The sequence below is a fragment of the Biomphalaria glabrata genome, chromosome 5 (assembly GCF_947242115.1).
Source record: "Biomphalaria glabrata chromosome 5, xgBioGlab47.1, whole genome shotgun sequence".
In the NCBI taxonomy this organism is placed as follows: Eukaryota; Metazoa; Mollusca; class Gastropoda; family Planorbidae; genus Biomphalaria; species Biomphalaria glabrata.
The window spans coordinates 24,258,255-24,279,217 of record NC_074715.1 but is presented as its reverse complement, the minus strand read 5'-3'; the positions used below and the strand labels follow the sequence as shown (position 1 = coordinate 24,279,217).

At 36.0% G+C, this 20,963-nt stretch overlaps 3 protein-coding genes across 4 annotated transcripts in view; 2 read left to right on the top strand and 1 right to left on the bottom strand.

The window, feature by feature from the left end:
• The window catches only part of LOC106063426 (uncharacterized), a 93,551-nt gene that overhangs the window by 66,558 nt on the left and 6,030 nt on the right, over positions 1 to 20,963 (bottom strand). The window lies entirely within an intron of this gene.
• LOC129926309 (serine/arginine repetitive matrix protein 5-like) lies at positions 604 to 17,408 on the top strand. Its single transcript, XM_056029619.1, is given in 4 exon segments — positions 604 to 637; positions 4,372 to 5,750; positions 9,697 to 9,810; positions 17,289 to 17,408. Coding segments are annotated over 4 exon segments (1,647 nt in total).
• Positions 17,742 to 19,234, top strand: LOC129926308 (acetylcholinesterase collagenic tail peptide-like). Its single transcript, XM_056029618.1, has 2 exons — positions 17,742 to 17,745; positions 18,657 to 19,234. The coding sequence occupies exons 1-2, from the start codon at positions 17,742 to 17,744 to the stop codon at positions 19,232 to 19,234; spliced, it is 582 nt and encodes a 193-aa protein (XP_055885593.1).

Sequence of the window (20,963 nt, the reverse complement as noted above, 5' to 3'; positions counted from 1 at the left end):
AAACATGTACAACAAATGATTGCATTGTTTAAATGTACAAAAGACTTGATGAATCAATGGACTACTATTTCACGAGCTAGAACACGCCAGGTATTTAGGCATTCATTTTCAGTTTTAAAAAAGATCAATCCAAAAAAAAAAAAGCAGCAATACCTTTACGAGAAAAGACACTTCATCACATTTCAAAGCCAATTATCAACTATATCGCCCCATGATACATCCTAGTAAAAAGCATTAGGTAAATTAAAGACAAAGATAGTATTTTTTTAATAGCAGCTTATCCACAACATTGATAAATCTTAGTGTTCTAGAAGACATTTCCTTAACGATAAATAGAATCTCATTCAACAAGACAACATTGACTCTGTTCTAACCCGCCACATGATATTGTCTGATTTAAGTGTCTTTTATTAAGCAGTATAGTCTGTAAAAAAAAATATTTTAAAGTATAATTTGTAAAAAATATGTTTCAATATTAAACTCAATGTATCTCGCCATTGGACGATCCATTTATTTGACTATAAACATAACGCAATGCTTCAGTCATTACTAACATAAGCCAGAGGTGTCTGACCTATATAGATATATTGATAATATGACGCCATGAGATACACCACAATTCCAGTTATCACTTCAGGTAAGTATTTAAGGACGAATAAATATTTGATAACATAAAGTCACTTTGTTTTACTTTTACCCATTACAGAGAATCTCAATACTTTAAAATTTATTTTCCTTGTTATTTTTGTTTCTTATTAATTGGGCGGCTATCATTCAAAGAAAACGGTCCCACTCATCCTACTGATAATGTGTTCATGCAATCTCCATGGCGTTTATTTTCTCCAATCCTTGCAATTGTGCTAAAATAAGGTTTCAAGTAAAAACACTGTTAGGAGAATGAAATACAGGGCCGGGTTTACGTCAGGGCTGCGCCTTGCCAGAGACTGAAGCTTAAATGGGACCCCATCAAACTCGTATACTCGGAACGTGTAAACACATTAGGAAAGCGATGTCGAGACATAGATTTAGTATTGAAGGTTAAGTATCAGTAGGACCGGCGAGAGGTGGGGGACGAGGGGTTGCTTCATCAAGGTGTACACACTCAATAGAAGTAGAAATCACTTTTAGATATTTGAGGGAGTACTTGTGACTAAAACGTAGCGGGGAGTACTTGTGACTAAAAAGTAGCGGGAAGTTTGTGACTAAAAGTAGCGGGGAGTACTTGTGTTCGTGAGAGAGTTCTTGTGTGTTAAAGTGAGAGATTTTGTTTTTTCCTTTCTAATTTCTTTACCATCGCTTTTATTATTTTGCACATTGTGAACCCAATTTGAACGATTTAATTTTAAACTGCTGAACTGAATGCATGCACTTTCACTTGTTGGGATTCTTTACTTAACGACCGGAAATTGCAATTCGTTCTTCCAGAAAGAAGACACACATATCATAGAATGACGAGTTCCAGACAGAAGCTGTTCGACTCTAATGAACAGACAGGACTCTGGGACTGTTCCATTCTTCCTTACAGTTTGATACATTCAGCACCGAACACTTGTGTAGCCCGAGCGCTGCCGGCTTGAACTGCTCATTTAGGTGTAAGTGGAAGTAATAGTCTATGTGGAGTCAGAGTAATGTCTGTGTGTGTGTTACATATGTAGGCCTACTGTTTTGTATGGAGAGTGTAGGTGTCAGGTCCTCCTGAGTTTATAAAGTGAAGGACCTAAATAGGATTTATGTGGCGGCCCTAACTTTCTTCATGCTTTAATACAAATACGCTTTTCATTTGAAAAATTCTAAAAGTATTTCATATTTGTGACAAAGAAATTAGAATACTTGTAAAATTAATATCATTTCGCAGATTTCAAATATTTAATATACATATATATTCATTGCTGTTTTTTTTTATTTTAAATTAACTATTAAAATATGGAGCCCCCCCCCCCCCTTTTTTTTTTTTTTTGAAGTGAGGCTTACAAATCTAAATCTATTTTCGTGTCCAATCCCCACTTCTACAGTTTGACAATTACGCCCTCAATTTATAAAACTTCTTTTTCTTTTTATTAAATTAAATGTGCACACACACACACCGTAAGAATTATAGATCTAAATATTCTTTCAAAGTCAGTATTTGGTTGTGTAATTGTTCCCTAAAGCGGGCCATGTAAGCTCCTAGATCTGGACTTAGTGTAATTGTTCCCTAAAGCGGGCCATGTAAGCTCCTAGATCTGGACTTTGTGTAATTGTTCCCTAAAGCGGGCCAAGTAAGCTCCTAGATCTGGACTTTGTGTTTGTTTGTTCCTTTTTACTCTACCATCGTTTATTTGTAAATGTTCCACGACACATTAATATTTCTATATTTTGTCAAGCACCAGTAGCTTATGAAACAATCTTGAGTTTAAAAGAGTATGAATAAACTCGTTTAGTTCCTCTTGAAAGTAAGTTCAATGAAAGAAAAGATTCACAAAATCCATTTCTCCTGACGGTGGTCTAGAATTTCTCATTCTATTTATTTTTTTCTTTCAGTGGCATTTTACGTCTCGAGAGACGATCTTTTCTCTTTGCAATTTCTTGTGTGACTAAAGAGGCCAATCCTTGATACACAGGTTGGGCATATTTATTTTTTTTGTAGTTCTTTAATATTGGCAGGGAGTCTTTTCAGTGAGTTTTGCACAATCAATTTCTTCTATGACAGTTTAGCCTGTGTTCAATGTACATCAATGTCTATTTATTGAGTCAACTCTTGACTGAATACAAAGAAACATTGGAGTCGAGGGCGGGAATATCCGCTGAAGAATATTTTAAATGCAAACAAACATTTGAGGTAAATGCGAGAATTAGTTTATAACGGTCAAACCAAAGTTTTCACCTTGTAGAAAATAAGTTATTAATTCTTTTTCCAAAACTGTTAAATTTCTAAGAAAATCGTAAGAACCATTTTCGAAATCCGTGTCCACCCAATGTTCGTCCACCCATGAAAAGCTTACAATCTGGAATAAAAAATAACCCAACAAACGATTACAGACACTTTCATTGGATTTTAGTTCTCTAAAGCTGAAAGTGAATTTATTTCCATGACATAATAATTATATGACATCGTTACAAGAAAAGGTCAAAATAAATAAATTATTTTCTAAGATCCACTTTCCATATATTTATTACTTATATAAGAACAAAATGTCGGACACAAGTTGAAAGAACTGAAATTCCCTCTACAATTTTCTTTTTGAGAGCTGAGCAGACGATGAAGGCAGACATAGGACTCAACAAACCGAACCAGACGACAAGAAGCAGACTACAATAGTTATTACATAATCGATAAAAGTGCAGCTATGCATAAAGTGTCTTATGCAATAACCTGGTGTTGATAATGAAACAAGAAACTTTCTCTTTGTTACATTGGCGAAGCTATGCTTTTGGCGGTACCGGGGGGTGGGTCCTTTTTAGGGGTCCCTGCATTTTGACATTCGACATCATGAGAAAATGGACTTAATAAATATATGTCTATATTCCAATTGGTACAGTATATAAGTAAAATTAAAAAACAATAATTATTAAGACTCTTTTATTGAATAATACCGTTGTTTATCGGCAAGATAATGAACAAGTGACAAACCTTCAATTCATATCGCCTCACGTCGTGCTTTCTGTGCAACAATCTATAACATCATCTAGATTCTAGACCAATGCTGTCTGGTATTTATGACACTAAGCGAATAACAAAATTACATGGCAGTGGCGTAATATTTAATATTTAATGTAAAAAAAGATGACATTCATTTGGAAGTCCCAAGACGAAAAAAAAACCAAAAACTGTAACCTTCATAAAATCGTTTCAAATAGTTTGGATCAGTCATGTAATGAAATTTGTACTAGATCTAGGCGAACAATACTATGAGGTTGTGACGAGATTTCAAAGCGAGACGTCCAACTAAGTTTATGGCAAATCTTTGTTGAACTAATTAGGGTGGACATTTGTCCATTTAGCCACAGGACACACACACACACACACACATACACAGAGAAGCACGCGAATGTTTTGATTGAGTTTTCTTTCTTTAGCTGTTCCCTCCCTTTACCTGAGTCTCTTCTTTCTCTCCCTTACTTTCTGTCATTCTATCGTTCTATCATTATGTCAATATATCTGTGTCAGTATCTATGTCAATCTCTCTCTCTCTCTCTCTCTCTCTCTCTCTCTCTTTCTCTCCCCCCCCCCCAATGACCAACAGACATTTGTGCAGCCCCAAACTAAATCGCTAGCCCAGTAGTTGACATCTTTACACTTCACAAGAAACACTTTCAAAAAATACGTTTTTAAAAAAGATAATATCTCCTTATTGAGCGATTGTGTTTCTCTTAACAATTAATGAACGTTAGATTTAAAACCATTTTTTTTTTATCCCGGCCACCTCTCTAATCTCTCAAATAATAAAAATCTAAATAATACTATACAAATACTTAAAGAAAAGACCAAAGCTTATACGGAGTGTTATTATATTAATTTAGGTTGGAGCCCATTCCAAAACGAGCAACACAGCCCATACCAAAACAAGCAACAGAGCCCATTCCAAAACAAGCAACAGAGCCCATTCCAAAACAAGCAACAGAGCCCATTCCAAAACCAAAACAAGCAACAGAGCCCATTCCAAAACCAAAAACAAGCAACAGAGCCCATTCCAAAACCAAAAACAAGCAACAGAGCCCATTCCAAAACCAAAAACAAGCAACAGAGCCCATTCCAAAACCAAAAACAAGCAACAGAGCCCATTCCAAAACCAAAACAAGCAACAGAGCCCATTCCAAAACCAAAACAAGCAACAGAGCCCATTCCAAAACCAAAAACAAGCAACAGAGCCCATTCCAAAACAAGCAACAGAGCCCATTCCAAAACAAGCAACAGAGCCCATTCCAAAACAAGCAACAGAACCCATTCCAAAACAAGCAACAGAGCCCATTCCAAAACCAAAACAAGCAACAGAGCCCATTCCAAACAAGCAACAGAGCCCATTCCAAAACAAGCAACAGAGCCCATTCCAAAACAAGCAACAGAGCCCATTCCAAAACAAGCAACAGAGCCCATTCCAAAACAAGCAACAGAGCCCATTCCAAAACCAAAACAAGCAACAGAGCCCATTCCAAAACCAAAACAAGCAACAGAGCCCATTCCAAACAAGCAACAGAGCCCATTCCAAAACAAGCAACAGAGCCCATTCCAAAACAAGCAACAGAGCCCATTCCAAAACAAGCAACAGAGCCCATTCCAAAACAAGCAACAGAGCCCATTCCAAAACAAGCAACAGAACCCATTCCAAAACAAGCAACAGAACCCATTCCAAACAAGCAACAGAGCCCATTCCAAAACAAGCAACAGAGCCCATTCCAAAACAAGCAACAGAGCCCATTCCAAAACAAGCAACAGAGCCCATTCCAAAACAAGCAACAGAGCCCATTCCAAAACAAGCAACAGAGCCCATTCCAAAACAAGCAACAGAGCCCATTCCAAAACAAGCAACAGAGCCCATTCCAAAACAAGCAACAGAGCCCATTCCAAAACAAGCAACAGAGCCCATTCCAAAACAAGCAACAGAGCCCATTCCAAAACAAGCAACAGAGCCCATTCCAAAACAAGCAACAGAGCCCATTCCAAAACAAGCAACAGAGCCCATTCCAAAACAAGCAACAGAGCCCATTCCAAAACAAGCAACAGAGCCCATTCCAAAACAAGCAACAGAGCCCATTCCAAAACAAGCAACAGAGCCCATTCCAAAACAATACGACCGCTGTTTAAATCATGACGCTAAGTTGAACACTTTGTATCATGGCTTCATGCCCGCATTGGAGTAGATGGGAGACGAACGTATTCTGTTCGTGTCGAGACCACATCGTTGAGACGATACTTGATTTCAAATTACCCAGAGATCCAATTCATTGTTGTTTTTTTTCTATTAAGACATTTGTCTAAGCGCATACTCCCGCATCATTGTAACTATGCCTATATACCTAAATATCTATGCATAAAGTGGACCTTAATAAATTCCAGCGGACTAATTGGTATGTAAAGATGAAGTAAACTGGTGCACTGGAGAGCAAAGAGGAACTTACGACTTGATACCAGCCACTATTGCTTGAGATCTATCGAGCTTATATATCACAGAAACAACGAATTCAAATGACCATTTTACAGAATCTGCTTAGCGCTTAAAGTAAACAAAAAAAAAAAAAGAAGTTATGCACCCTTTCAGAAGTAGAGATCTATAGAGCAGACGATGTAGAGGTCAACAGCACAACGACCAAGGGAGAGCATGGAAATTGTTTCCCAGATACACCCCCCTGGGCTGGGCTGGGCTGTTTCGATGTCACTTGCCGCTCACCATGATTTAGTTGTTTTTTGAAAGACATATTAAATATGAGATAATTATGATTAATTATTAATTATGATATATATATATATATATATATACACTTATTCTTTGACGTCACACATGGGTAAACTCAACTATCAATCATTCTTTGACGTCACACATGGGTAAACTCAACTATCAATCATTCTTTCATCATCTCCACAGACACGTGCACGAAAGAATTGGAATAAATTATCTACAGACTTGCAGTGGTAGTTTACAAGAACTTAGACTAGAAGGATGGGTTCCATAAACCTGCAGTGGTAGTTTACAAGAACTTAGACTAGAAGGATGGGTTCCATAAACCTGCAGTGGTAGTTTACAAGAACTTAGACTAGAAAGATGGGCTCCATAAACCTGCAGTGGTAGTTTACAAGAACTTAGACTAGAAGGATGGGTTCCATAAACCTGCAGTGGTAGTTTACAAGAACTTAGACTAGAAGGATGGGTTCCATAAACCTGCAGTGGTAGTTTACAAGAACTTAGACTAGAAGGATGGGCTCCACAAACCTGCAGTGGTAGTTTACAAGAACTCAGACTAGAAGGATGGGTTCCACAAACCTGCAGTGGTAGTTTACAAGAACTCAGACTAGAAGGATGGGTTCCACAAACCTGCAGTGGTAGTTTACAAGAACTCAGACTAGAAGGATGGGCTCCACAAACCTGCAGTGGTAGTGTACAAGAACTTAGACTAGAAGGATGGGCTCCACAAACCTGCAGTGGTAGTGTACAAGAACTTAGACTAGAAGGATGGGCTCCACAAACCTGCAGTGGTAGTTTACAAGAACTCAGACTAGAAAGATGGGCTCCACAAACCTGCAGTGGTAGTTTACATGAAGACAAACTTTCTCTCTCTCTCTCTCTCTCTCTCACACACACAATCTCTCTCATACATTCTTAAACACATTCTCTCACTCTCTGTTTCATTTTCTTACATGTGTCTAAGCATGCGCTGATGTAAGTTCTGATATAGATATATGTAATAAAATGTCAAACAAATCCTACATAAATAAATACATAGATGAATCCATGATTTATTTCTTCATAAAGCATGTGCCATTTTTTATTTCTACAAGCAAAGAACCTAAAATGTTCGTGAACTTATTAATCTGTTCCCCCCCCCCCCCCCAAGTATTAGAACATTATCTCTACAGTTCCGTAGTTATCAGAGTTACGTGCTCTCTAAGGTCTATAACTTTGTTATAGCCTCCCCTTGACTGCACTTGGAGCGGCTAGTTCTCCTATTTGACTCTATATACAATAACACCAAGAAAGGGAGATAAATCAAGCCAGCTATTCCTCCAGATGGCGGCACTGTAGAGCTTGTACTGCACTGGAGGAGCGGGTAAAGGTGGAGATCTCTTGGGGGAAACGACATCACGGAACGTTGTCTATCCGGCACAAAAGATGTGTGTACTACAGACAATTTCCTTTAGCGAAAAATTCATTTCACCCCCCCCCCCCCCCGCCCTCCTTTGTAAACTTTAACGTTAAAACTAATTTGATGAATTTAATCAAATGTAGGGACAAATATTGATGTTTACAATTCCTCTATTCAGCTTGCAATTTTCATGGATGAGCGGACACGGTTCTCGAAAACGGCTCTACCGATTTTCCTAGAAATTTGACATTCGATGTATATTTTAGTCAAAAGAGTTTGCAGCTATTTGGTCACACTGGGAAAACTCTTTTTTTCTTTAAATATTATTTTCTTACGTTATATGTGGTCTTGAAAATCTTGTTTCCACATTGAAGAGTTCATTCAGTAAATAGACGCCCAGAAACAGTTTGCGAAGCGTCTTGTCTGTCTGGATCTATAATAGGCCTAGCATTAGTATTTGATATACTCTGAGTGCATTTATTTATACATTAGCTTAACCAGAACTTTTTTTTTGTGGGGGGAGAGGAACGGCTGCGGGTTACAAATTTTCCTTTTTTTTAATAAAAAATCTTATATTCATTAGTTATTAAAATTATTATAATCGCTCATACGAAAAGTCTTCAGATTCTTAAATGAGTAATTGTCATACAAAACACTCTTTTGTTACTTGCTAATTCATCAAATATATTGCATTTCATCTTAAACAACATCGTACCCAAAAGGGGCGTGCGCGGGGCCCTGGGCGAGAGTCATGTGTGGGGGCCCTAGCGGTAAGGGTAGACTATTTATATAGTCATATATACCGTAAAATCATCCCCTAACGGGCTCATCTGTCTCTAACGCTGTAACAATAACGATACACTATGTCCGCCTCTAAGCTGTGAGCCTTATTTTGGCTACAAATAATAGAACATGACGTAGCTACATTACGTAAGTACATTATATACTGTATTGTAATTGCTCTGCATTAACAGAAGCAAATAAACTGAAAGCAAAGGCAAGAAAATACTATATATTTGTTTATTAACTTTCATTTAAAAAAAAAACAATTTTTCAAAAGTTGCATTTATGTTACTGCAAATGTTATAAATGACTCTTTCATCTACAACATTCATACTTCACAGAGTAGTTGAAACGTTCTCACTACGCATTTTCCTAATAAAATCCATTTGGACGTCGATGTTTCAATACGAAATAAACGATTTGGATTGGTTGCTGCCACCTTCGTGTTTTTAGTGTGAACTGTTCAACGATGAAAGCCTCTTAGAGGTCATTAGATGCTGTCTTTACCAAAACTGAACGGTATTTGGAAACCAAAAATATCATAAATATACTGGTAAAATATTGAGTAACAAGTCCTAGTTTATGAAAACTGATTTGGTTTTCGAAGTTGGTGACAATAAATTCTCCGATCGGGCCCCCCCCCCTCAGGCGCGGCCGCGTGGGGCCTGGGGCTGTTGCCCCACTTGCCCCACCTAAGGCCGCTACTGGTACCCACTATTAGCTTATTGGGAAACACCTAGAAAGGAACAAGCCCGTGATTTCTAATCTGGGAAGAGTTCTTTTTGTGTGTGTGTGTCTAATTTGAACCACGACATAATGCTCTTTGCCATTCTCGGATCTGAAATGTGGAAACCAGGTGATACAGAGTGGCACTTTGGCCCAGGCGTTAGATTCCGTTAGATGATCGTTAAGATAGAGATAACAGCGTCCCACCAATGAGATTTGTGGGTGATCAGACCCGGTCACTTTTTTTAAAAGTTCTTGACACTTTTCCGACGAAGTTTATACGACTTTTAATGAAGACAGTGTCAAGGAGGAGATAGTCAGGTATATGTTAGTAACTCTGAGATAGACAGAGAGAAACATGTAGAAATACTTCGAGAGTAAGAGAGAATGAAAAGAGAGACAGATAGAGAGAAAGAAAGAAAGAATGAATGAGAGAGAGAAAGAAGGAAATAGAGAAAGAAAGAGAGACAGAGAGAAAGAATGAGAGAGAAAAAGAAAAGGAGAGAAAAAAAAAGAAAAGGAGAGAGAGAAAGAAAGAATGAGAGAAAAAGAAAGAGAGAGAGAAAGAAAAAGAGAAAGAGAAAAAGAGAGAGAGAGAGAGAAAGATAATTTAAAAGACTAAAAACGTTACTCACCAAAACATGCACAGAGAACGAGTTAAAGAATGAGAGAAAACAAGATTACAAAGAGAGTTTGTGTTACACAAACTCAGAGGCGGCCCCCGTCGAAGTCGGATCCCTGTCGGATCTGCATATTCGCAAATAATATTCAAGAGGTGATTTAATTTTGATGTAAAATGTTTTACACGTTTCGGATGTTCCTTCAGAGTTGAAGATAATTACTTCCTAGTCCAAACCTCCCGCAGGACGACGGGGGATGGGAGCGGGCAGGGTTTGAACCCTGGGCCATCCATAAATCTGAACGACAGTCCAGCGCGCAAACCGCACGACCAGGCAGCCATCCGATGGTCAAAAGTAATAATGTTTCAAAGATTCATTTGCCGTAAATTTAAATTTAAATTTAATAAAAAAATAGTAGATTAGTTTTAGTATATTAAAACATTACAATATTGATCAAAACGTTTGGAAATGAAAATCTACACTTTTTTTTTTACACTTTAAGTTTAGAAATTGAAATTCTACATCTTAATCTAGTCTATTTTAGTCTAAACTAGATCTAGAAATTCTAGATCTAGACTCTAAAATAATTTTAATTAGAATATAAATCCAGATCTAGATATACTGTAATAAAAATCTAGATCTAGTTTAAAAAATCTAGATTAGATCTAAATCAAGATATCATTCCTTTTTTAAACGCGAGTCACATAACGAGGCTTAATAAACATTACTATACCGAGTTCTTTTTTCATTTCATTTGAAGAATTAATTCCATATAACGTCAGAGGGAAAAAAAAAACACTACGTCACACGGCCTAGCTAGACTAAAAATCGCCTTCATCTATAAGAGCCATTTATCGAGTGTTCATAGACTTTGGTGCACCGAGTGCGTTCTTTAAGCATTTCATTTAAAGAATTCATTCCATATGACGTCAAAGGAAAAAAAACACTACGTCACACGGCCTAGCTAGAATAAAAATCGCCTTCATCATTACGAGCCTTTTATCGAGTGTTCATAGACATTGGTGCACCGAGTGCGTTCTTTTAGCATTTCATTTAAAGAATTCATTCCATATGACGTCAAAGGAAAAAAAAAACACTACGTCACAAGGCCTAGCTAGACTAAAAATCACCTTTATCAACACGAGCCATTTCTCGAGTGTTCATAGACATTGGTGCACCGAGTGCGTTCTTTTAGCATTTCATTTAAAGAATTCATTCCATGTGACGTCAAAGGAAAAAAAAACACTACGTCACACGGCTTAGTTAGACTAAAATATGTTTTCATTAATACAAGCAATTTTTTCGAGGGTTAATAGACATTGGTGCACCGAGTGCGTTCTTTTAACATTACATTTAAAGAGTCCATTCATATGACGTCAAAGAAAAAAAATTCCATTACCTCACAATAGGCTAGTACCGGTACCATAAAAAAAAATGTCTTTATTTACACGAGATATTTAACGAGGGTTCATAAACATTGGTGCACTGAGTTCTAATAGATATTATTTAAAAAGGATCAAAGCCACATTGTTTTTGCGTTTTGTCTGTCAGTCGGTCTGTCCGTTATCTTGATATAAAAAAACAACTAAAAGTTATTAAAAATTGATTAACCTTTATTTAACGTTTCAAAACATCGCAATAATTTTTAGGTATGAACACAATTGAAAAATTTATATAATAGATTGTTCCGGATGTTTGTATAAATAGTAAAAGAAAAAGAGAATTTCAGATAAATGTAATACCGTTAATTAAATTTTTTGGATGGTCTCGTATAAAAATTAGATGTACTACAGCCACGTGGAGAGATTTTCATACCTTACTTTGGTGTTTGGATTGTTTTCCTTAAAAATCGGAACAAAATATTAACGATAATTAGATTTTTTAATGTTTTAGGTAGAAAGTTAAATGTACTGTAAGAGAGTAGTGAGTTAAAATATTTTTCATAAAAATCCGTAAAAACATTATTTCGTAAATGAGAAGATTATTTGTTTATTAATTAGAAGAGGGAGTTCAAACAATTATTTGGCGTTAGTAGATTTTTAAATAAATTCGGACATTTCTGGCGACGATTTGTAAGAAACAAAATCCGGAACTTTCTTTATCGATTACAAAACTTCTATGTTATGTTTTACAAGAAAATTAAGTGTCTAAAAAGTAATTTTCAGTAATCAATTCTAGTAAATTACTTTTTTTAAAAGCCTTATGCGATTTCAAACAATCATTAGGCATAATTCATGTTTTATAAAACAATATCCGGAACATTTTTACACTTAATGAAATATAAGTCAGTATAGAGATTATGATTTAGCATTAATATGCTATTTACATAAAAAACGGAACAACATATTATTGATAATGTGTTTTTGCAACGTTTAAGCATGGAAATTGAATGTAATATAAGTTAGAAGAGCAAACAAACATTTGTTGGCGTTGATTAGTTTTGCACAAAAAAATCCGGAACAATCAATTTTAGATACTTAAAACTATTGAGATGTTATGGGAGGAACATTAAAGGGTAAATCAGATTTTCAATAGCTTTTAGAGTTCTAGTTTTTTAAATCTAATCGTGACGGACAGACCGACCAACAGACAAAACGCACAAAAATAAGCTTCTTTTATTCGGATGGGGGCACTAAACAAAAAATAAATAAAATCTGATTTTTAAAAAAAGTTTAAGGAATTGGTTTAGCACCTGATCATGTTGCGACGTTACGCTACTGCACGAAAATCGCTGCATAAAAAGTCCATTTAAAAAAATGTGCGTGATATTTACATACAAAGTGCATTATTAGCCTTTATAAACAAACAGAAATGTTTTCTTTTAATTTTAGCAGCTAGTTGACCAGAAAAAACGTCTTTAACTATTATTTGTATTTGTTGTAAACATTTCCTGTACATTTTAAAAATATATTTGACTTAGTGATACTGAAAATACACAAAAATTGTCCATCTTTGTTAGCATATTGTAACATTGCCTCCCTTACATTTACGTAATTGTTTTAGAATTGGTGTATGTTTATGAAAAAATCGCTTGCATAATTAATTTTATAAATTAAACGGTTTGCTTTTAGAAAACCAAAAGTAGCCGTTGCACCTAAACTTTTCAAGCCGGATTTAATGATGAAATAATATTTTTCATATCTCTTCTAGTTTTCGAGATCTGAGTGTGACAGACGGACAGACGGACAGACGGACAGACGGACATTTTGCACAAACCTAATAGCGGCTTTTTCCCCTTACGGGGGCCGCTAAAAAAAGCGACAGCGTGGAAGACAATAGAAGCAGACAGAACAGAAACAAAAAGATTTCTAAAACTAGATCTTTACATTTTGATCAACAAAAGGGTTAGAAAGATTTGAGAGGAAACCCTATACACTTAGGCCTACAGAGCTAGCTATACACTTAGGCTTACAGAGCTAGCTATACACTTAGGCCTACAGAGCTAGCTATACAGTTAGGCCTACAGAGCTAGCTATACACTTAGGCCTACAGAGCTAGCTATACACTTAGGCCTACAGAGCTAGCTATACAGTTAGGCCTACAGAGCTAGTTATACAGTTAGGCCTACAGAGCTAGCTATACAGTTAGGCCTACAGAGCTAGTTATACAGTTAGGCCTACAGAGCTAGCTATACAGTTAGGCCTACAGAGCTAGCTAGCTTCCTCTAACAACAGCCATCAAAGTGAACGTCTCTTGGGAACAATAAAAAGTTAAAAATAAAACAGACAGCTTTGCCTCAGGCTGCGACTTTGTCATCATTGGACTTTACACATAAGGTCGTGTCATAAGTCTTTGTAATAATTCAAACCATGACAGACTAAAGACAAATCAGGTATCGACTAAGTACAATAATACCTGTGTAAAGATAGATTTCTTTGGCTTTCGCTTTCTTGTTGTTTAGAATGCCTTTATTGTTTAGAAGATGTATGTTCTAAAATTACAATTTAAATGATTCAAATTTAGTTTTAAAATGCTTCGATTGTTGGAATACTAGAAGATAGAGTTGTCATGATTTATAATTAATGCTATAATTGTTTAGGATTTGTTTTGTTTTGTAATTTTTAGAGACTACAGTCAACAAAAGTAGTGTGATCTGAGCAACTAAAAATTGTAGTCCATCAAATGATAGTGTATCAAGTGATTTTATCTCTACATTGTGTATCAAGTGATTCTATCTCTACATTGTGTATCAAGTGATTCTATCTCTACATTGTGTATCAAGTGATTCTATCTCTACATTGTGTATCAAGTGATTCTATCTCTACATTGTGTATCAAGTGATTCTATCTCTACATTGTGTATCAAGTGATTCTATCTCTACATTGTGTATCAAGTGATTCTATCTCTACATAGTGTATCAAGTGATTCTATCTCTACATTGTGTATCAAGTGATTCTATCTCTACATTGTGTATCAAGTGATTCTATCTCTAGATAGTGTATCATGTGATTCTATCCCTATATAGCAAGGCAGACTACCTCTCTACTTCTGGAATGTCCAACTGAAAACCAAAACGAAACCTAATTAACAAAAATGTAACCGACTATCGTAAGCCTATTATTTCAAATATTCTAAAATATTTTTTTCTAGACATTTTCTATTTGTAACTACACGAAGCAGAAGTAACTACGTCGTTTCCTTTGAGAAAGTGGCATTGGGCATACTACAATAGAGATTTGCTCCCAAGACAAGTTACTGAGGTTATAATGACATTAAATGTGTAATCTGTTTGGCAAGCTTTTAGTTTCTCTGTTTTTCTTTTCATCAAAAGTCTGTAGATTTATTTTTAAAACACAAATCTCATGGAGGTCGTCAGAAAAGTAGCTAGTTCAGAGAGAAATAAGCCCGGCATTAACTTAACACAAACTGATAAATATTGAAATGGTATCTAAGAAAGACTATCAGGATTTGATTTTGTAAGCATGTATTAAAAAGAACAAGAAATCGTCTAACGCAAACAAATGTTCCTTGACCTAATCAGCTACAATGTTATCTGCAGGGGCGGACTGGCTATATGGGCATTTGGGCAAATGCCCGGTGGGCCGGTACCCAAATGGGCCGGTAGGGCCACCGAAAAGGCCTGATCGAAGTCATTATGGCACATATGAAGTTGTTAAAGGTTTTATAATATTCTTCTTATTATTTTTATAAAAGGCCCTCTGAGCGTCTTGTTAAAAAATATTTCACAGACATTGCAGTGTAATACTATTTTAATCTAACACATTTTCCGAAAAGTAAAATGTAGAATGTAGACAGTGCTACTAGTAGGCTTCATCTTTTTAGGGCCTACATTGCTGATTTAAAAAGACGCCATATTGCTTATTAAGATATAGAGTTCACTGTATGCATGCATATTGATACATTATCAAACTTAATAACAATGATTTTTAAGGACCGATACACCTAGAAATGGATGCCCATCACATGATAGAGAATTTGTGGGCCGAATTTTATAGAAATGCCTGGGCCAATTTTGACACCCAGTCCGCCCCTGGTTATCTGCAATACATATATTGGTGTTTATTATTGTGAACAAGGACAGGGTGGCTATAGAAGATAAAGTAATGGTCCAGTTGGTTTTCCAACTAGTTCTTTCACTACTGATGAAAGCGAGAAGGGTTCGAACCTGTCTCGGGGTCAGTGAGACGACAGAACGACCAGTTAGTCACGTGATTTATCAGACTAAAATGCACTCTCTCAGCAATATTTGTTAAAGTAGCCAATTGTGTAGCAATTAAAATGTTTGATGAACGCAACACAATAAATAAAAGAAGAAATACTCTACTGGTTAGACAAATGTTTTCATGTTATTTATTTTTCTGTCACCTCTAAAACCCAAATAATCCTTTCAAATGAAACAAATAAAATGCACGATGTGTCAGCAGTCCAACACACCAGACTTCAGGTGTTCTCAAATGTTTCCCAGATGGTATACTACGTTCTCATCAGACGTCAGAATATACAATCACGCTGAGAAACACGCATATACGATTGAGACACACATATACATCTGTCTATGTTTTTCTCATACGAAGATGATCAATGATTGATTACATTCCTCTCAACACATCCTCTAAATAACATACGTAATCAATATGTCTAAAAACAGGTGACAACATTCAGACCAAATGAACAACAAACATGAAAGCTAATGCTTTGGCCAGGAAGCTAATGTTTACATAATGCCAGAATTATATTTGTTAAACAACATACTTTTAAAAAATGGTAAATGATTCAACCCCAGGCAGCCTGGTTTCTCGACATCATGTAGACTTGATTGAAAAGCACATTTTAAAGCTGGCTGTACTTAGATATACTTTTAGATGTCTGTTTTTTAAATTTTTTCCAAAGTCTTAAAAATATCTCTCACAAAGCTTGCACTTCAGCCGCACTTGCATATATATATGTGTTTTTCTTCGTCTTACAGTTCTTGATTACTGTTTTTTTGTTGTTGTTTTTTTTTTGTTAACAAATTCGTTCCGAGATGAATTTGATCTATTGAAGCATTCAGGGAGGAATGTATTCTCCTCCGTCATGGTTGAACTAGCAAAACATCAGCTGGCTGCACCAATTGATACGATCCCTGATTCTTCTCGATTGTACGGCTTTTGTTTTTGTTTTAATTTCAAGGTGGAATGCATTGTTTGAATGTCAAGGTGGAATGCATTGTTTGAATGTCAAGGTGGAATGCATTGTTTGAATGTCAAGGTGGAATGCATTGTTTGAATGTCAAGGTGGAATGCATTGTTTGAATTTCAAGGTGGAATGCATTGTTTGAATGTCAAGGTGGAATGCATTGTTTGAATGTCAAGGTGGAATGCATTGTTTGAATTTCAAGGTGGAATGCATTGTTTGAATGTCAAGGTGGAATGCATTGTTTGAATGTCAAGGTGAATGCATTGTTTGAATGTCAAGGTGGAATGCATTGTTTGAATGTCAAGGTGGAATGCATTGTTTGAATGTCAAGGTGGAATGCATTGTTTGAATGTCAAGGTGAATGCATTGTTTGAATGTCAAGGTGGAATGCATTGTTTGAATGTCAAGGTGGAATGCATTGTTTGAATGTCAAGGTGGAATGCATTGTTTGAATGTCAAGGTGGAATGCATTGTTTGAATGTCAAGGTGGAATGCATTGTTTGAATGTCAAGGTGGAATGCATTGTTTGAATGTCAAGGTGGAATGCATTGTTTGAATGTCAAGGTGGAATGCATTGTTTTAATTCAAGTCTTCATACATTAATATATATATAAACCTAAGGCCTAAGTCTAATTATGTGTTTGAAACGATTCCTGTTTTTTTTTTTCCTTTGCAGTTCTTTTCAAAGTCAAAGGTTGATCGTAAAACTTGATGGTTCTCAATTTTTGTAAAACACCTCTTTTCAAGTCAGAAATTCATCATTTCATGGATCCTTCAGAAACCTGGATCCAGGAACCTGGACAGTTGATCTCACAAGTGCCACCCAACGATTTCCCTAGAAATTTAGCAGTTGACGTATATGGCTGAGAAAAGAATGACTAGTTCCTTGGCCACACAGGGGACAACTCTAGTTTGACTGTTATACTTTTACAAATTAAAAAAAAAATTTGACTGGCGACATATCTATATAGCCAACATGGCCCAGTCAGCAGTATTATCGTAATTATGCAATAACTGAGTGCATTTAAAGTTGCTTCAATTTTATAGTTTTACTTAAATCTTATATAGATTACATCTAGATTCTAGATTAGGAGTTCTAAATCAGAACCTTAGCTCTAGTGTTAGATCTAGATGCCCATATAATGAACAAACCAATAGATAATTGTAAAAGTAAACCTTACTCACTGTCCGAAACGAAAAATGCGTAAGCAGCTAAAGGTGTTACGGGTCAGTTACCCGAATTGATAAAAAAAAAATCGTGTTTGTTATTATTTGTATTATATTAGAAATTTAATAATGGAGATATTGTCTTCTTATTTTTAAAAATATTTTTTGAATGTTTTATTTTAGAACTTCACGTTTGTGTGTACTTAAGTGGAAATTGTTCCATTATTGATCAATACAGTTCAATCATCAGGACTTAAGACAAAACGTAGACAATTGAGTTCAACCTTCAATCTAGAACTTAAACATCTTGAGTTCAACCCTCAATCTAGAACATAACTTGAGTTCAACCTTCAATCCAGAACATAAGTTACAATTACCGATATGAAAGTGTTTGGTAAAACAAAGACTAATAATGTATTTTTTTGTTTACTTTTTCAGATTGGCCCTGTTTCAATTCTTTCATTGTTCAATTGAATGCCTTGATGACCTGTCGTGTTGAATCACTTTCAACAAACTCCAACTTTAAAAAAAAAATGCGTCGGATCTCATCGATTTTGTTGTATGGTTAAAATGAATGAATTGTTCAACATAAATAGCTTGTGATCTCATTAATTCAAACAGCATAATGACAGGATATTCAATTTATAAGGTATTCTAATTTTAATTTCACACAAACTTGATCCTGTCATTCAAACTCAAGAAGGAAATGTTTAATATAGAAATATAGCTAGTGAATCTCTTACAAGATCTCAATATTGGGAATGTGTGGCTGAGTGCTATACTTAAAGAAGATGCTTGAAGATCTATCGAGGGGGCTCTAGTTTGAATCGAGCTGAGTTGTGTTTGATGAGCGTCTAAATGCATTATGAAAATCTTCTCCCAAATACCCCCCCCCCCCCCCCCCCCCCAGGTTCACAAAAGAGATTGGACTTATTGGACTAATTGGAGTTATTGGACTAATTGGACTTATTGGACTTATTGGACTTATTGGACTAATTGGACTTATTGGACTTATTGGACTTATTGGACTTATTGGAATTATTGGAATTATTGGACTTATTGGACTTATTGGACTTATTGGAATTATTGGAATTATTGGACTTATTGGACTTATTGGACTAATTGGACTAATTGGACTTATTGGACTAATTGGACTTATTGGACTTATTGGACTTATTGGACTAATTGGACTAATTGGACTTATTGGAATTATTGGAATTATTGGACTTATTGGACTTATTGGACTAATTGGACTTATTGGAGTTATTGGACTAATTGGACTTATTGGACTTATTGGACTTATTGGACTAATTGGACTTATTGGACTTATTGGACTTATTGGACTTATTGGACTTATTGGACTAATTGGACTTATTGGACTTATTGGACTAATTGGACTTATTGGACTTATTGGACTTATTGGAGTTATTGGACTAATTGGACTTATTGGACTAATTGGACTAATTGGACTTATTGAACTTATTGGACTTATTGGACTTATTGGACTAATTGGACTAAACCAGTGAGTGTGCAGAGCATGAAAGATGCGCTGTTCAGAAGAAAATGTCTCAAACCAGTGATGCCCAACCTAATTCAATCTGCGGACCATCTTAATTTCCAACACTAGTTTCGCGGTCCACATGATGGAAAAGATACAAAAACTTAATGAAATTGACCTGAAACTATTTTATTTCAAACCCAAGGATCTAGTACTTACATTGAATTATTGGGAGATTTGAATTTTCTCTTTACACTTCAAAAAATGGCGTAAGTTTTGTTTATGTTTTGTTATTCTTGTTTATTTAAAAACAGCTACACTTCCTTTATAAAAACAAACATGTTGGATAGCAATGGTATCATGGTCTACAAAAAGTAAAGATCTGCTCACTTTTCCTAGTAGATTCTATAGTCCTATTTCATGAACGCACAAATCTTAAATGCCTTGGTAGTAATCCATTAGAAAAACAAGGTTACAAAAGACAGTTTGTGTGGAAACACAAACTCAAAATCGGCCCCCGAAGTGGTCTACCCAGGCAGGCTTCAATATTTTCAGAAAGAACATCCGAATGAAATTATATTCTAGACAAATGAGAGATAAGAATGGAGAAAGAAGGTTAACAGAACTTGTGTAGTGCCCCAACGGTCCCGCAGATCAAAGGATAGGTGAAAGTGAATGTAAAGTTAAATGTGAATCTGGCCTAACTAGTTCACCTTTCAGACCTTGTGGTCTATAGGGCAGATGATGTAAAGTTCATCTGTTTTTGTGGCCTACGGTTAACCGCCGTTACTCTTCCCCAACTAATATCAGGTACCCATTAGAGCTGAGTGGACTCAGAGGCGCCCAAAGATTCCAAAGGTGAAAATCCCAGTCTTCACCAGGATTCGAACCCGGGACCCTCGGTTCGGAAGCCAAGCGCTTTACCGCTCAGCCACCGCGCCTCTCCTGGCCTAACTGATGTCTTATAATTGATCTAATTGTTTTGAAAAGGCTCAATCTCTTATTCGAATCCTCTTTTTTTTTTTTTTTTTCTCAATATTGTAAGATTTATTTCCTTTTGTTAGGAATTTCCGCAATAAAAAAAAGTTCACAAAAATGAAGTTAACAAGATTACTATTCTTTTTAAATTAGGTCTAACTTGTAATGCATACTAATTAGCTTTCTCTCTTTAAAAAGTGCTTGCATAACTGATTTTAAAAATTAGATTTTTCGCTTTCAGAAAAAAAAGTAGCCGTTGCATCAGAACTTTGAATGGTCTAAAATATTGTGATGTCCGATTTTCAATATCTTTTCTAGTTTACGAGATCTAAACGGGACGGACGGACAGACATTTCGCACAAAACTAATAGCGTCTTTTCCCCTTTCGGGGGCCGCTAAAAATGAGAGCCTTAACGTAGGTAAAGATACATGTTGAACATTTTGTTTAAAGGGGGGGGGGGATTTTCTATAATTTGTGCCGACGTTTCGGCGGGCCGGATTGAAGTACGTCGTGGGCCGGATCTGGCCCGCGAGCCGTATTTAGGGCATCACTGTCTTAAACTGTACCACAAAGAAATCACTCAGCACTGAACTGAAGAGAAGTCTTACGAATGCCATCCAAACTTCACATGGTCAGTTGGACAATCGTTGGAAGAACATTCAATGAACTGATAGTTATGGAGATTTAGTTCAATGTTAACCTGGTCTAACTGATGTCGTTGAAGGATTATCTAATTAATTGAATGGCTGGTGAAGGGACAATCTCTTCTTTCCCTTTT